General features: G+C 35.7%; 2 protein-coding genes and 1 long non-coding RNA gene across 16 annotated transcripts in view; 1 reads left to right on the top strand and 2 right to left on the bottom strand.

The window, feature by feature from the left end:
* The window catches only part of LOC111006877 (membrane-anchored ubiquitin-fold protein 3), a 33,878-nt gene extending 24,292 nt beyond the window's left edge, over window positions 1–9,586 (bottom strand). The window contains exons 1-7 of one of the 9 annotated variants that reach the window (XR_015791501.1): window positions 9,442–9,580; window positions 9,085–9,336; window positions 8,479–8,649; window positions 6,386–6,470; window positions 5,589–6,191; window positions 5,348–5,460; window positions 4,924–5,252 (exon numbers count right to left, since the gene is read on the bottom strand). Coding sequence is in view for 6 of the 9 variants with exons in the window: in XM_088125134.1 (XP_087981260.1) it covers window positions 232–317; window positions 4,711–4,887; window positions 8,479–8,649; window positions 9,085–9,214 (564 nt within the window). In the remaining 3 variants the exon portion in view is untranslated. Of the gene's footprint in view, window positions 1–82; window positions 332–4,710; window positions 4,888–4,923; window positions 6,192–6,248; window positions 6,471–8,478; window positions 8,650–9,084; window positions 9,337–9,441 lie in introns of those variants that run through there. The other 8 variants (XR_015791499.1, XR_015791498.1, XM_088125135.1 and 5 more) reach the window with 8 other exon arrangements.
* Window positions 7,254–8,472, bottom strand: LOC148210526 (uncharacterized). Its single transcript, XR_015791502.1, has 2 exons — window positions 7,733–8,472; window positions 7,254–7,654 (listed from the first exon to the last, which is right to left on the bottom strand). It is a non-coding gene; the product is annotated as an uncharacterized LOC148210526 (long non-coding RNA).
* A 111-nt stretch (window positions 9,587–9,697) lies between the features above and the next one.
* Window positions 9,698–14,192, top strand: LOC111006876 (Pseudouridine synthase family protein). 6 transcript variants are annotated; one of them, XM_022278963.2, is made up of 12 exons: window positions 9,707–9,879; window positions 9,960–10,003; window positions 10,084–10,188; window positions 10,343–10,443; window positions 10,633–10,720; window positions 10,907–10,985; window positions 11,129–11,211; window positions 12,261–12,326; window positions 12,952–13,008; window positions 13,334–13,459; window positions 13,555–13,784; window positions 13,864–14,192. In XM_022278963.2, the coding sequence occupies exons 1-12, from the start codon at window positions 9,774–9,776 to the stop codon at window positions 13,961–13,963; spliced, it is 1,185 nt and encodes a 394-aa protein (XP_022134655.1). In that variant the 5' UTR covers window positions 9,707–9,773; the 3' UTR covers window positions 13,964–14,192. The 6 variants fall into 6 exon arrangements, with proteins under 6 accessions (XP_087981257.1, XP_087981255.1, XP_087981258.1 ...); XM_022278964.2 differs by having other exon boundaries at window positions 9,713–9,879; window positions 10,084–10,161; XM_088125131.1 differs by lacking the exon at window positions 13,864–14,192 and having other exon boundaries at window positions 9,698–9,879; window positions 13,555–13,788.
* Window positions 14,193–16,702: the final 2,510 nt, after the last annotated feature.

Raw genomic sequence — 16,702 nt, 5'->3', positions numbered from 1 at the left:
CAAGCTGCATCTGGGCACAAAACCGTTTTTCTTTTAAATGAACGTGACAAATGGTTTTCATGTTAAATTACAGCAATTGAGATAATAGAAGCAGAATGTTATCAACTAAACTATTGTTCCTGCAACAAAATTTGGTGAACACATTTTCTTATATATTACAATGTGGTCTGGTTTCTTCTATGTAACATTCAAGATATTAACATTATCCCCCACCCTTAAGTGATGATGGTATCAGATGAAGTTGAAAATGGTATAAAGAACTTTTACGACCATATCACAATGAGGCGGGTCTTCCATAGCATCTACGGCATCCATTCCTAAACAAACAAATCTTTGCCAGATACCATTTATGCACACGACAATGTGGCTGATAACATGACGTTATGAAAAATGATCCTATCGATCGAATCCTAATAACGAGATCATGTTTCAAAGTATTTAACAGGAGCAGACAATCTTCTGTAGTAAAGTATCAATCTTTTTCTCACATTTCCAAGCAAGCATTTAATACAAAAATTCACACAGATGTCAGACTCATCAACAAATTGGATCAATGGCCACAAATCGTCCAAGTTATAGTTTGAGTAGTAACTAGTAAGCATGACATTAGGATTCAAACAGAGGTTATATTTAATCAAAATAATTAATTTAGTCAATTTTAAGTATCATATCAATTTTCACGGATATCTAATTTGATCGTCTATGTACAAGGTAAATTTCAAGCATTCAATAAAGTCATAACTAATTAATTCTAGTAAGTAATCTATTTTTATTAACTAATTTACGTTAAGAATTCAAATTAATTACAGGTAAAATGATTCAATTATGCCTAATTTATTAACACATTTGGAAAATCCTAATTGGTTAAATTAGAAACAAACATGCTATAATAAATTAATTCAGGACTGATGGATATGCTTATAACAACGGTAATTTTCAGAATCCTTAAAAAGGAGATCAAATATGTACAGATAGGTGAAGGAACTAGAGTTCATATAGGTCTTTGAAGATGAGTTGGGAAGATTGGCTGAATGTGTGGCCAGCTCCTTTGAAGAGCTCCCTACGAAGTATTTGGGTCCTCCAATATATGGCCTTCTGGGAACTGAGTTGGATAAATGGCTAAAAAGCTAGATAGATTAAAGAACTACAATTTATCAAGAGGAAAACAGAATCTGTGTAATTCCAAATTGTCCAATATTTCTCTATTTTATGCAATTGTTATGAATGCCAGAGTCTATCATGAAATTGAAAGAAAAATGAGAATTTTTTTTTTTTTTTTTGGAAAGGATATGGGGAGGGTAAGGTGAGAAACGTGAAAACAGTTTCTTTGCCTAAGGAGTGCGGCGGTTTTTGTATTAGAAATTTAGAAAAGGAAAAAAGAAGGAAAAAGAAAAAGCAAGGCTCTCTTTGCTAAATGGTTGGTTTCTAGCATTTATGGGCAGGGCCGAAGGGGGGACTTAATTGGTTTACAATATCAAATCGAAGGGGGCCGTATAGGAGCCCTTGGTGTTATATCTCGAGATTGTGGAACATTGTGGATGTCTTCAGCAATCAATATAAAAAACGGAAGTAATACTCTCTTTTGGAGAAGAATATTTGGCAGGGGAGTCGGTCACCTTTAGGACTTTAGCTTTTCAAAAAAAATTTATTCAGTACAGCAGAAAGCAGCTCCTGGTTATGATAGCGTCATAGCGTGGGTCGGCTGCCAAGGATACTGAATCTTGGAAAGTTCAGGAAGGAGAAATGTGGAGGAGAAATTTTAGGAGCCTAGAGGCTTGGACTTGAAGTTGTTCGGACATGTCTAGAGATGACAAAAGAACTGGGAGACTTGATCCTAATGGTAGTTTTACGTCCAATTTTTGGTGAAGGCAGACTACTTTTCCAATAAATCAAGAATCAACAAGTGGGGGAAAAGGCAGTCTGGAAACCCGTAGGACCAAGAAAAATCAATATTTAGGTTTGGTTGGTTCACTTTGGAGGCCTGAATACTATTGAAAGATTATAAAAGAAGTGCACTCTTGTGTGTTTGCATCCTTCAATTTGCTTTCTAGTTTTCGGCAGAGGAAAGCCAAGAACATCTCCTTTTTTAGAATTTCCACAGCATCAAGTGTTGGGCATATATTTTAAGAATCATTGGTGTCTCTTGGGTTTTTGGTCAGAGGCCAAGCAATAATATTTTCCAGTTACTTTGTGGGCTGAAAGTTAAAAGCAGAGCTAAGATTTTATAGATTAATGCAATATAGGCTGGCTTTGTGGAGTATTTGGAACGAAAGGAACTTTAAATCGAAAGGCCACTAATCTTTTTTTAGTATTCAAAAAACCCGTGGACGGTTTGAAAGACTGAGCTTAGCCATGCTTCTTTATGGAGTTATTCTCAAATTGATTTAGTAATTACTCTTTTAATTAATTTATTCTACTTGGGAGGCTTTATTGGGCTTCTTGTTGTACTCATGAACATGAAGAGGTTTCTTTATTTTTCCTATAGAAAGTTCTTAGCTTTTGCCCCTTGTAACATTTCAAGGAACCCGGGGCCTTAGACAGGGTGATCCCCTCTCCCCTTTCCTATTCATCCTTGTTGTTGATTGTTTCAGTAGACTCCTCTCCCATGCAGCGACATCGAATCTGACTAAAGGTTTCCTGGTGGGGCAATCTCAGCTGGAAATTCATCACCTACAATTTGCAGACGACACTATCCTTTTCTCATCACCGGACAGTGACCATCTTAAAAATCTCTTTTGTACCATCCAAACCTTTGAAGAAGCATCAGGATTGAATTCTAATCTACAAAAGACGGAATTGCTGGGTATCAACTTGATAGAAACAGAATTGGATCTCTTGTCCAACCGTTTTGCCTACAAAAAAGGAACTTGGCCAAATTCTTACCTAGGTCTCCCCCTAAATGGTAAGTCTAAATCAGCTTCTTTTTGGGACCCCATCCTTGAAAAAATGAAGAAAAAGCTCAACTCTTGGGAAAACTCCTTTATTTCTAAAGGTGGTCGTCTTACTCTTCTACAAGCTACCTTATCCAACCTACCAATCTATTACCTCTCTTTATTCTCCATCCCCACACAGGTGCGATGGGAAAGTCATGAGGAATTTTTTTTGGAAAGGGAGTAGCAACAAACATGGGCAAAACCTGGTGCGATGGGATAAGATCACTCATCCCATTGAGGATGGAGGCCTCGACATCTCCAAAATCAAGGAAAAGAATAAAGCTCTATTAGCAAAATGGATCTGGAGGTATCATACAGAAGAATTGGCCCTTTGGAGGCAAGTCATTGAAGCCAAATATGGGCCCCTCGATAGGCACAAAAGCTCCCTTCACCATTCTCTTGCTTCTGCCCATGGTCCTTGGAAATCTATATTAAAACAGAAGCAACATGTTCTGGACAGAAGCTGCTTCAAGATAGGCGATGGATCTAAAGTTCTCTTTTGGAAAGATGGATGGTTGGCCCCCAGTCCTCTATGTACTGTCTTCCCCCTCCTATTTGCTTTACACTCCTGCAAAGATGCCTTGGTGAAGGAGATGTGGTCGATAACTACAAAATCATGGGACCTCTGTTTTAGACGGAATCTCAAAGACGCAGAAATCCATGAATGCCTAGAGCTCCATCTCCTGCTGTCTCCCATCCACATCAATCGGGGATGTGATAGATTTGTCTGGAAATTGAAACCATCTGGCCTTTTCTCCGTCAACTCCCTTCTACAAGATCTACAAATCTCACAAACTACTCATGAAGAGACTATGCTCTACAAATCGATTTGGAAGGATCATTACCCAAAAAGGATCAAAGTCTTTTTATGGGAGATCAACAAGAATGCCCTTAATACCCATGACAAGCTTCAAAGAAGTTGCAGCATATGTGTCTTTCACCCCAATGGTGTGTGCTTTGTAAAAAACAAGAAGAATCCATGGGCCACATTTTTGTTTCCTGTGAATACACAGCAAAGCTATGGGCCTCTATTCTTTCATCCTTCGGTTGGCCTATAGTCCTACACACGGATCTTTGTTCTCTCCTAGCATCCACTCTTTTGGAGCACCCTTTCACCAGTGAAGCAGGAATCCTATGGAAGCATTTTGTTAGGGCGCTACTCTGGTCGACATGGTTAGAAAGGAATCGCCGGATCTTCTTAGGAAAGGAGCTTTCCGTTGGCATCATCTTTGAAGCTATAGTGTCTATGGTTGTATCTTGGTGTAAATGTTCTCCTATCTTTAAACACTATAGCTTTGTTTCTCTATTAACCAATTGGAGAGCTTTTTTGTAACTCCCTTGGTTTGGGATCTTCCCCTTTTGTTTCCTTTTCCATTTCATTACATTAATGAAATCTGTTTCTTTTTCAAAAAAAAAAACCAAACATTTCAAGGAACCCCTCCAAAAGAAGGAGATTATTGTTGTTGTTGGGGTCAGTATCCATAATTAGATAGGTTATCTTACAATGGCTGTATAGTGTATTCTCAATCAGAAAATTTCTCAAATAAAGAATACGAAGAAGACTGATACTGTCAAATATGGCCCTATATTTGTCAAGGAGACCAACTCCAGTGTAACAGGTGTGCATAAGAATTAGCATCAGAAAAAATACTCAAACTAAATTCAGGATAAAAATAGCTCGCAGTTCAGAATGTGATTCCGACTCATAAGACCACATAACAACTATATAATTTGTCAAACTATAGGATAATGAAGAAAATGGAAAATTGGAAATCACCTGTTTTAGCTTTTGCTAGGGATGGCTGCACAACAACATGCATTATAATAACTCCTCCCGTGAACTCACCGAAAGGTAATTTACACTGACCAACAGTCCTATTATTTTCCAAAATTTTACCAGAACTCATCAGTTTTACTTCACTGGCTGCCTTTGGAGTGATTGTTTTGCCTAAGCCTAACAAGAAAAGAAAGTCAACCGAAAGGAAGAATAAAAGTGAAATCAATGTGGATACGGATACCAATTCATAAAGAATGTTATGGAGAAATCTAGAGGATGAAAGATCTTAAGAAACCCCAAACCAGGTGTTTAAGTAAGATCTCAACAGCTCATAATAATAACCGACATATTTCAACAATTCAACATCAGTCCTATCCTAAGCACACCAGTAAAAAGAAAGAAAGAAAGATAAAAAAGAAGGGTTACAGACTATTACAACATGCAATAGAGAACGCAAGGCCTGAAGTTCACATATGTATTTGCAGTTGAAGGATGATGAAAAGAAGGCTAAATGTCAGAAATCATGGTAATCGAGTACCTACCTACAACACAATCGAAAACAATAGGGAGATGAATGAAGAATAAGGGTGCAACCTTTGGGCAAATCGGAAACTATTATCTGCTTAAGCACGTCTACCGTGGATGCGGAGGAGTATCGAAATGTCAATCAAATCGTCCTCCAGCATCTGATATGACTATTTTCGGAAACTTCTCCGAGTGTGCGAATCGGGAGTCCACTAATCTGGTGCCCTAGAGGTGACAAGCAATTGGGATGAGAAAGAAGGAAAATCAATTAGAGGTGTGAAGACGACGAAAGATCCGGAAAGGAAATAAACTGAAAGTAATGGTAAATAGTAATAGTGGAGAAAAGAGAGTACCAGACGAGAGCTTGGGAAGCCGTAGATGTCCAAAATTTGAATTTATGGATTCGATTCGACTCGATTAAGATGAAAAAGTAGGCGAAGGCGGACCGGTTGTTTGTTTGTTGAGTTTTATGTGATTTGTTGGGTTAAAACGACGTCGCTTGGGACACCGTGTTATTTATCGTAATCTTACGATTATATTATTATTATAATATATATTATGAATGAAAGTGAAGAAGCTCTAAGAAAAGAATCAATGGGCGTGCTGCGTGCAATTGAGTAGATCAGTTTTTGTTGGAGAAGGAGAATTGAGTTTCCATTTAAAATGTAACAATATCCGTTTTTCACTATTTGCAGCCTCCGCGCAATCTATACCTATACGCCTCCCAGCTGTCGCCACGGCATGTCAAATAAAAAAACAACGTTTCCCTTTTCACAAAATAAAGGCATTCACAACATTTTCCTTTTTATTAACATGTGAAAAGTAAATTAATTTTTAATGACTTTCCAAAATTATCCTCATCACCTTGGTGCTTGGGCAATATCCCCTAAGAATGCCACTCGTAATCTATAATTTTATAATTAGCTGTAGCTCTCTTCTTCTAGCTTCTCCTGTACCTAAAAAGAAAGGCATTTGGGAAAACGAGAATAAAGCATGACCTATTTGAAAAATCATAAGAAAAAGAGAAACTTCACAATCATATATTAAATAAATATGTCCTCCACATCAATTTTCCTAAACACATCATTACCAGAAAGCATTTATACACAAGAATTGGCCGATAGCAACTGTGTTTTGAAAGATGATTTACCAAATGAATCATATCACTGGTGTTGTGTTTCAAAGTATGGAACAGGAGCAGACTATCTTCTGCTGTGAATTGTCAGTCTTTTTATCTGTATCATTAACATATCTAAGTAAGTATCTGATCTGATGCCACAGCAATCAAACGCTGGACTTCAAAAACAAATTGGATCAACGATCCCAAGTTCTCCAAGTTATGATTTGAATCTAGTTTTATAAGGATCAGTGGATCACAATCAACATTTTTGACTGCGAAACCATACAAGTCACATGACATTGAATCAAAACAAGTAACACACTCTATTTTCATTATGTCCCGTTCTTTCTTCTAGGGAGCATCCCTAAGCGTGGATATTGGCTTGGGTATGTATTCATTCGAATCAAGAAAGAAAAATCAGTAATCAAATACAAGAAACCAAATTCATAGATGAGATCCTAGACTGCTAATAGCTAATGGAAGAAAAACACTGAAGGGGTTGCCTTGGTATAAATTTTGGTTGGATATTTTCATTTATTTTCAAAATCAAAACCATGCTTGATTTTGCATGAAAACTATGCCAAGTTCCATGGAAATAAATTATGTTTATATAAACTATGTTAATAGAATCACAAGCAAGCATGGGTAATCGTCAAATATTAATTAATGAATTAATCAAAATGAATTATAAGCAATTGATGAAAACTAAAGTCGGTCAATTTACATACGGCTAATTAATACATTAACTATCTGTTGTATAATTAATCTAAAATAATTTATTTAAATTAGCAATTAATCAACACTAATTAATTAATTTCTGTATCCCCACCCCAAATGTTCTACTAAAAAAAAATAATAATAAATTAATTTCTGTAAATATGATGAAATTTTAAATAAAAAAATTTGAAAGATTTAAGATTTTCTTGGAACAGACTCCTCACAACAATCCAAGTTCTTTCTTATCTAGTTTATTTAGATTGTCGAACGATTATAAGAAGATGATAAGAAAAAATGAAATGATAAAAAGAAGGAATATAATGAAGAGAGTAGAAGCAAGAGTAAAGATGAGGGCAAAGGCTGGAGAAGAAAAAGAATGGGTAAGAGAGTATACTTGAATCTTCAGCCAGGTAAGGTTCAAGCAAGATTATCAGAGCTTTAGACTCTTAGGTCTATTTTCATATTTAGGCAGGATATCTAACAATTCCCTTTGTTCTCAAGTAGAAATTCCTCCAGCGAAGAACAGCAAGAAGATTACTGTTGACTCAGTAACTTTAAACTTCATCTGATCTAACATCTGTACTGTACCATATAGCAATTTCAATTTGCCATCAGATTTCCTAGGTGATTTGTTAAATCTGCAAGTCTTACAAGAATTACCATAATCACTGGCAGAGCAGAATAATAGACCAGCTGAGCCTCCAGAAAATACCTATCTTCATTCTTGGATTACTTTTGGCTGCATACTTTGTAAAGGAGTCAAGCCAACGAGAGGATCATATGGCTCTCTATCACGAACTTTGTATGAAATGAAATAATTTAGGTACAATCTGCTAGCAGTTTTTGTCTTAACCATTCGAAGAAGGCACTAAAAAACCATTCTCCATTTAGTAGCCACAGGCAATAGTTCAGAGAAAAAAGGGATACCATCTGGTGCAGAATAAATGAAGAAAAAAGGTTCTCTAAGAGGCTCATGATAGCTAACCCACGGGACCACTTGCAGGTCAGGGCATTCTACTTAGCATCGTTCAGAGTTATGACTCAAAAGCACAACTCAACACTCATTGAAAGCTCCAAGAATGATTTTGAAATAGTTATATCCCATCAACTCCAATAAGTATAACAATAGGGGTTGTTAAGACTTAGCATCAGAAGATTATTGACCTAAGTCCACACTAAAAGACCAACAAATTGATAACTGTATCAGTTCCAAATGCAATTCCAACTCCTAATACCACAATTATATAGTTATAGACTTCTACATCCAGAGTATTTGATAAACTATCAGACAGCAGAAAATGGGAAAAAGAAACCATATTAAAGACTAGAGTACCAGTAAATTTTAAGAAGGAACATTCCATGAACAAAAAGATTATATTTATAGCTAAAATGTGAAAGGAAATCACCTGTTTTAGCTTTTGCGATGGATGGCTGTACAACAACGTGCATTATAGTGACTCCTCCCGTGAACTCACCAAAAGGTAATTTACACTGACCAACAGTCTTGTTATTTTCCAAAATTTTACCAGAACTTATCAGTTTTACTTCACTGGCTGCCTTCGGAGTGATTGTTTTGCCTAAAAAGGAAAGAAAAAATCGTACAAAAAGGGCAAAGAAAAAATCAATATGAAAACAAATGCCGAGAAAAAAAATGGTGAGAAGAAATCCAGCGAATGTAAGACATTACTTCAGAAACCCAAAACTACGCGCATAAGTTCCTAATAGTAAACGACACATATGAAAAGAATTCAACATGCGTTCTGTGAATAAGCGCGTAAATCAAGAATAAAATATCCGCGTAGAGCCGTCTGGCAAGAATAATATATTAGTCATTAAAAGTAGCTAAATTAAGCTAGCAGACTATAGTATTAAAAAAAGAAGGATTAACAGACTATATAACATGCAACAGAAACGCCGGAAATTCACATTCGCGTTTGCAGTTAAAATACATAAAGAAACCTAAATGTCAGAAACAATTACAAATTGAGTAGCTATAACTGAAAAGCTCCAACCTTTAGGCCAATCGGACACTATTCTCTGCTTAAGCACATCTATTGTGGATGCCGAGGAGTATCGAAAGGGTCCAATATCAGAGCCATCGTAGAGCCTGAACTTAATGTCAATTAAATCGTCCTCCGGCATCTGAGTTGACTATCCGTCCAATCACCTAGGAGTGTTGGATCCCGACCTTGGATTGATCGGACACGCGCTCACCAAATTCGGTGCCCTAGAACGAATTCACAGCAATTCCAACACCAACGAAGCTGAAGCAATTACAGTGAGAATTGAATACCAAGAAAGATCCGAAAACGAGACTAATTCTTAGTAAAGCGAAAACAAAACGATAATTAGGAGATGAGAGAAGAGACCTTGTGAAGCGAAGCCGTGGATCAGAGAACAAAGCAGTTTCCTCTCAGCTGCAGGCTTTTAGAAAGAAAAATAATTATATATTTATATATTTCTTTTTCCGATTTATCAATTTATAAATACTATTTAGTTGTCGAACCGAGGAAGAAGACAAAGTAAGCGCTCGCGAAGGCAGACTGATTCGAAATCCACGCGGTCTTGACTTTATGTCACGTCAGTACTTGTGTTTAGTTCGGTTCGAAACAAATACGACGTCGCAGGGTTTAGGAACCATACGGCGTCGTTTTGGTCGTTCTCTCCGGTCAAAAGGTAAAACTCCGAGTGCGAGTGCGGGATGGGGAGCAAGAGAAAGAGGGAAGAAGAGGACATGGCAGTGGGAGAGATCGTATGGCAAACCCCTGCCAACCCCCCACAACGAAGCGATTACATACTTCTAAATGGTACAAATGAAAAGCCCTCTTTCTGGGTTTTTGTTTTCGTTTTACATTTCAGCATGTTTTAATCAGAGTTCTTTGATTAGGGAGACGGCATGTTAGACCCTACTACTTCGAGTTCATTGCTCATGTAAGTGACTTGTAGCCTCTCTTTCGTATTTTACAGTTGAACCGAAATCCAAATTGGAAGTTTATATCTGCAATTTGCAGGTTAAGAATCGATGGGCCGGAAAAACCATTGTCGACTTGTTTGCTGAAGAGTTTAAAGGCCGACCTTATGAGTACTATGTACACTTTTTCCTTTCCGTTTTGCTTGTATGATGTGATTATTTGGTTTCAGCTTTTGTTTGTTATTTTATTGTTTTGTTTGAATCAAAATATGTATTAGCCACGTGGACTGAATTATTTTCATTCCCACGTAGATTTTGCCTTGTTTTCATTCCTTACTGGTTGGAACTCTGTTTCATAGATTGATGCTGTCAAATGTGGTCGTATACAAGTCGATGGGGAGCTGGTGCCTGTATCATATATAGTTAGATCATCTCAAAAGATAAGTCATTTCCTGCACAGGTATGTGGAGATTGCAAGTTCAATAAAGGCTTACAGTTTCACGATTGGTTTAATTTGGTTGAACTTACATTTGTTCCCAAGCGGGCTGCCCATGATTCCCTTGAATTTACATTTGTTAAGCTTTCTTTTGGTAAAAGCTGCACTATAGAGTTTATCAAAAAATTGTAATTGATTTCACAAGGGCTGTAGGCATGAACCGCCAGTGATGGCTTGTGATGTCAAAATTCTCAAAGAAGAAGCAGATGTGCTGACGGTTTGCAAGCCTGCATCTGTTCCAGTGAGTTTTATTGTAGTCTGTGCTTTATATTACATCATTAGTTATGCAAATAGTGCAATACATGTCCCGTAAACCTTTTTTTTTAGTGTATCTATTCCTCTTGTTTGCTACTGTTTGTTTTTCTTTTAAGTTGATTTTACCATCACTTTTAGTTCCATTTAACTTGCAAGCTCCAATGTAATATAGGTCCATCCATGTGGTCAATATAGGAAGAACACTGTTGTTGGTATACTTCAGGCAGAGCATGGTTTGGCACCTCTATTTCGTATCCAACTTCCATGTCCTTCTAGAAGCTATTATTCTCATGATTTAGCTCTGTTGAATTGATAATGAAACAAACTCTGTTAGCAAATTTTGTCCACTGGTTTGAAGGGCAAACCTCTTCCTTCCTTGACATAACCATGTCAGCTATACATCGACTAGACCGCCTTGTCTCAGGACTTCTCATCCTTGCTAGGAATTCTTCCAAAGCTGATCTTTTCAGACAACAGGTATTCCTCATACTTGAGAGTTTTTTACATTAGTTCTATTCTTTAGTGACAGTAAATAAAAAAAGGCATGAAATTTTTATGAGGTGTATTCTTCTGAAACATTTTAATCCAACTTGTACAATAGCTTTTCTTCAGTTGACAACTTCTAATTATTATGTAATTATATATTGTTGAGAACTGATTTACTTTACATTTACAACATTGCAGTGCTCGTAGTTGGACAATGCCTGGACTGACATTGTCAGTAAATAAAAGTTTAAATTAGAGAACCAGCAATAATTAATATTAATGGTTATATGATTTAATATAAAGATAATATGAGATAAAAAAAAGCTACTGATTGCACTTAAAGGATTATATAAATATCAAAGCCTTTACTATGAAATGGGTTGAATATGATTCTTACTTACAAAATATACAAATAATTATGGTGATAAATTGGTATGGCGATTACACAATTGGTAAGAAAAATGTAAGTTCATAAAATTTGAAAAATTTAGATGATATGTGGATTGAAATTTTTAAAAAACGTTTGAAACTGAAGAAAAGAGTATATCCTGATTAATAATTAGTCGTTTGTTAAACAGTAAAATTGTAAATAGAAATGTGAAAACCTAGGTAAATATCATAGAATACTAGATGATTTTTGAAAAAACGTTGACAAAAGATTGAACTCTAAATTACTTTTGCAGCTAAAGTGAAATTTTGTATAATTATAAAATCAACCAGAAATAAATATAAAACATATCACAGATTCACATATGGTGTAGTACCTGTAAAGATGGAAGGAAAATTATCTTTGAAGAAGACAAATGGTAGTTGTAATGATTATTTAATATGAAAATTAAATAATAAGAGAGAATTTGAAACAAAAATAATAAAAATTTCAATCTATGTAAAGATGCGATTTAAAGATTAAAAAAGTCCACTTGCATTGTTTCACTGTGTATTGTTAAATTCAATATGTGATTGATTTCACGTTCTTTTCGGCATATACACAAACTAGAAACTGAAGAAACTCATATATTAGGAATGTGTGCATATTGCAGATTGAGTCTGGGCTGGTGAAGAAACAGTACATTGCAAGGGTAGTGGGCGTATTTCCAGAGAAAGAGGTATTTCTTCTTTGGGCTAGTCAAGTCATGCATTTTCAAATTGTTCCAACTAATATGACCAGACCAGACTTAAGGGCTATACTTGGTCCTGGCTGCTCTAGGATCCTCTTTTCTGGCTTTTACCCATTGGGATGATGGGAATAAAGCCGTGGAATGTGGAACGTATTCAGACATGTACGTTGTGGGTCTGTGCTTAAAATCTTCCACAATTAGGTTGACTCTGCCTCTTAAAAGAGAGTGGTATATACTTTTTTGAATTCAAACAAGAGGGTGGGGAGTTTGAACCTCCAAGCTGTATGGAGGCCAGAGAAATTCTTGTATTATAGGCAGAGGAAAATGTTGTCAATGGAGATGTGCTCGAGTGTTTGTGGCTTGTGCTCTTTAATAGGCCATGCGGAATTCTAAAAGGAGTATGAAATAAAACACCGAGTTGCTTTTGACACGAGGGGGAAGCATGTTATCAAAATATTCTCAATCTCAAGCATGATATCCAGCCATCTTGGAGTACTGTGCGATTATGTTGTATCTTTATGTTCAGTGAAGTCACATCATAATACTGTTTATTCGATTTCTATTATGCATCTCTCTGATTATCTGCTTCATTTTCCCCTGGACTTAATTTCAGCAACTTGTTGATGTTAACATAAATTACAATGCTCGAGAAGGAAGGAGCACAGCAGAGGTGAGGCTTCATTTTTACCCTTGTTTATATGGCACTTCACTTGCTCAAGGAGTGAGAGTGAGTGATAAGGATGAGATTTACTTTGTAGCAGGATATTGTCCTGTTTTGATACAAGTAGTCTGCAAAAGCTTCTTAATTACTGAAAACTGTTGTTTTTTAATTCCATAATATTGACTTGGATAACAAGGGTGGCCAGTCACAGTCACTATTGGAATTGGAGTCATGTTGACTGGAAATTTGAGTTGCTTGCTCTTGAAACATTATTATAAAACAACTCGAAGTATATTGGGTTTAATTTAGTAGTGTTGTTTGATACCACTAGCAGATGGTTGATTCTTGCTCGGATGCTCGAACAAAGGGGAAGACCGCTCAAACGAAGTTTACCCGTATCAGTTCGGATGGAATTCATAGCATTGTTTTGTGCGAACCGATCACTGGGCGAACTCATCAAGTAAAATTCCAGTCCTGACTTATTGAAGGGGAAGGGGGTGGCATGCCCCATAATGTTATTTCATGTGTTAAAATGAGTGTGTTGTGGTAATGCAGATACGTGTGCATTTGCAGTACAGTGGGTATCCTATAGCGAATGACGCACTGTACCTCACAAAAGAAGCTTCTTGTCGTTCGGTGGAAAGAACAAATGCAGATAGAGCAGCAGCCCATTGTCCAGCACGTGATACTGAAGAAGATTGCGTTGATGGATGTAAAGAGAAGTCAGGTGAAGATTTTAGCATCGACTCCATGTGTACGAACTGTCCAAATTTGGGCCCAAAGGGGTAAGAAGAAACTTATATCCCACGCAGGTTATAGCTTGATTTTAGCATTAACCGTGGTTTGTTTGTTTGTTATGTGAAGATACGAGGGAGACGAAGAGGGTTTATGGCTGCATTGTGTTCGGTATTCTGGACCAGGATGGATCTACGAATGCCCATATCCAGAATGGGCTTCATTTTAATACACAGCCTCGCCATTCTCTGTATTTGTTATCAATGCTACAGCCCACAGTGATTTCGCTTTGGCCTGGGAAAGCCATTTTGGAAGGCTGGGTCGGGATTTCAATGTGATTCTTCCTGTCCCACATCTTAACAGTGTGTTTAGGGTGTCTTCACTTAGAATATTTGTATTAAATTTAATTTTATCATGCAAAGCATAATTTAATGTGTCACAAGTTTTCATTCTTTTCCCACAGAGGCTTTAATTTTATTGCTACTCCTATTATTAATATTTACTTAACAAAATTTTAAAATTATTATAAAAAATTTTATGAAAATAAAAACAATTAAAATTGCAAAAGAATGAAACAAGTGAAAGAAATAAATAGTATGTGTTAAGAGAGACTAGGTTAGCTAGAAAAAAATGTATATAAAAGTTGATTTGTGTGATTAGAGGCGAATTTGAGAATAATTTAATTCTTTAAGATTTATATTCATAGTCAAAATATTGGATTTGAATATCTACTCTTACGTATTATTATACCGAAAAGAAAAGAAAAATACTTTGATAGAACTAAAAAAAATGTAGAATTATGTGTTTAAAACTTAAAAGAAAGTATTATATTTTTAATTTTTTTTTTTTTGGGGGTATTGTAGATAGAGGCGGTCTAGATATACCTCATTGCTAGGAATCCATGGATGGTTGCAATGTGCATTTACTGAAGTGTTGTCCCATTGTGGCCATTTTGGAGGATAAGTGAATGAGTGTCAGAATTTTATGGGCTATCTATAGACCTTCCCAATATTTAAATGGATGATGTCACCCACCGCCCATCCCATCCCAATATTAATTATTAATTAAAATACACCAAAACCTGTACGTTTTGGGTACGACCAACTAAATATAAACTCTCTATACCAGTCTCTTCTATTTGTCACGTGAGTTTAGTTCGGTTAAGACATCTAAAGTATTCTTATAAAGTTAGAGGTTCCATCTCCCATCTCTACAATTATTGTATTAAAAAATATATATATGTGCACACTGATCTTTTTCCTTCAATTTTCACACTCATTTTTAATTCTAATACTAAAAAAACTCTAATATGTTTAATTTCAAAAGAAAAAAAAAAGAAATGCTTCCTAGAGTCAATTTTCATTTTTTCTATTTTTAAAATTAGTCTAAAATTAGTCGAATACCAACATTTTTTTAGTACAATATGTTGAGATGAGAATTCAAACTCATGATTTTTGGTTGGAGAGAGATACTTTTAAGGGATAATTGCAATAGATGGTTCAAAATGGAGGAGGAGGGTATTTACCGTCCTTTCATGAGGGGAAAAAAAAATAGTCTAGATTGATGTAAAAATGGGTGAAATTGTAGATTTATCTCTACAATATTAAAAAATATGCCAAATAATAGACCACAAGAGGACAAGGTGTCCTTGAAAGATGGCTACGGAACATGTACTTCATCAATTTAATACTAAGCAAAATAACTTGTTCATTATTAAATTATTTGAACACATTGTCTTTGATTTCTTTCTTCATAAATAAGTCCACGTATGCGAATCCTTTTATAAAAAGAAAACAATTGAAAAAATGTGCTTTTACAGTATTTTGAAAGACTTTTTAGTGCTATCCCACTTTGTGTGTTTCTCACGTACCCTTTAATGAAATGGTTGATATCTTTTTAAGGAAGAAAAAAAAAATTTAGAATCATCGAATGTGTTTGACTGGAAAGTAAAAGAATATATTTGGAGGACTTTTTTTTTTAACTCAAATTGAATTGTCATTTAAACACTTTTACTAAAATTCCTTAAGATTATAAAAATTATAGTTGTGAATGGATCTTTTCCTGCATCAAAAAGATGAAGGGTCTAACAAAAAATTATAAACTTAAAAAGAAACATGATTAAAAATTTGACGTGGAAAAGATCAAAGTAACCATCATTCCACATATATAAAGTATAAGGTAGGCAAAGAGTAATTTTAATATAAACTCTGGGAATTATCATGTTTTAGTGGATGTTATATCAATTGGATGAAAATAAATGGTGGGAAGTGATTAAGGGTGTATTTGAGAGTGATGATAAAATAAATGATTTGAAAAAAGAGAGAGATTTAAAATATAATTAACTTTTCAAAATCACCCGTTTGATACTTAAAAATCAATTTAAGCTGATTTTAGATTTTTTTAAAATCAATTTTTGTAATTTAACAAACTATAGAAAGGTGAGAGTAAGTAACCCTAAATTAGTTTGCGGGGTTAAGCTTAAGCAATTAAGCAATTAGGGTGGGGTTTGAAGAGTGATTTTTTAGAATATCCAATTGAAGCGGGCGGGCAGGGGCAGGGGCAGGCATATGATTTTCCAAATCCTAGTGTTCCGCACCGCAATCCTATACTCCATGGAGGCATGTTTGCTGCATCTTTTCAAGATTCTAATTTTTCTCATACCTTTCCGAAGCAAGCTATATGATGATATCATCCAGAGTTTAAATTTCAGTGCCAAGCTTACAGGCCTACCTAGGGTCCTTTCTTTATTCAGTTTCACGTTCACCCAACCCAACACCGATTATCAGTTTAATTAAGTCGCTTTTCTTTCTTAATTATTATGTTAAACCCGCTACAATACACAAATGGGCCGCTGGATTGATCCGTGATATATAAAGTGGAATCTAGACTTTTTGCGGACAACACACACAAATTAGATTACGCGGCTTGATTAATTAAAGAGAGAAAAAGGTAAAAATAAAGCTAGGGG

Source organism: Momordica charantia (assembly GCF_013281855.1).
Source record: "Momordica charantia cultivar OHB3-1 chromosome 6 unlocalized genomic scaffold, Mcharantia_2.0 BLBB01000006.1, whole genome shotgun sequence".
NCBI lineage: Eukaryota > Viridiplantae > Streptophyta > Magnoliopsida > Cucurbitales > Cucurbitaceae > Momordica > Momordica charantia.
Note: the sequence above shows the minus strand (reverse complement) of the source record. Positions and strands in the feature narration are given on the sequence as shown.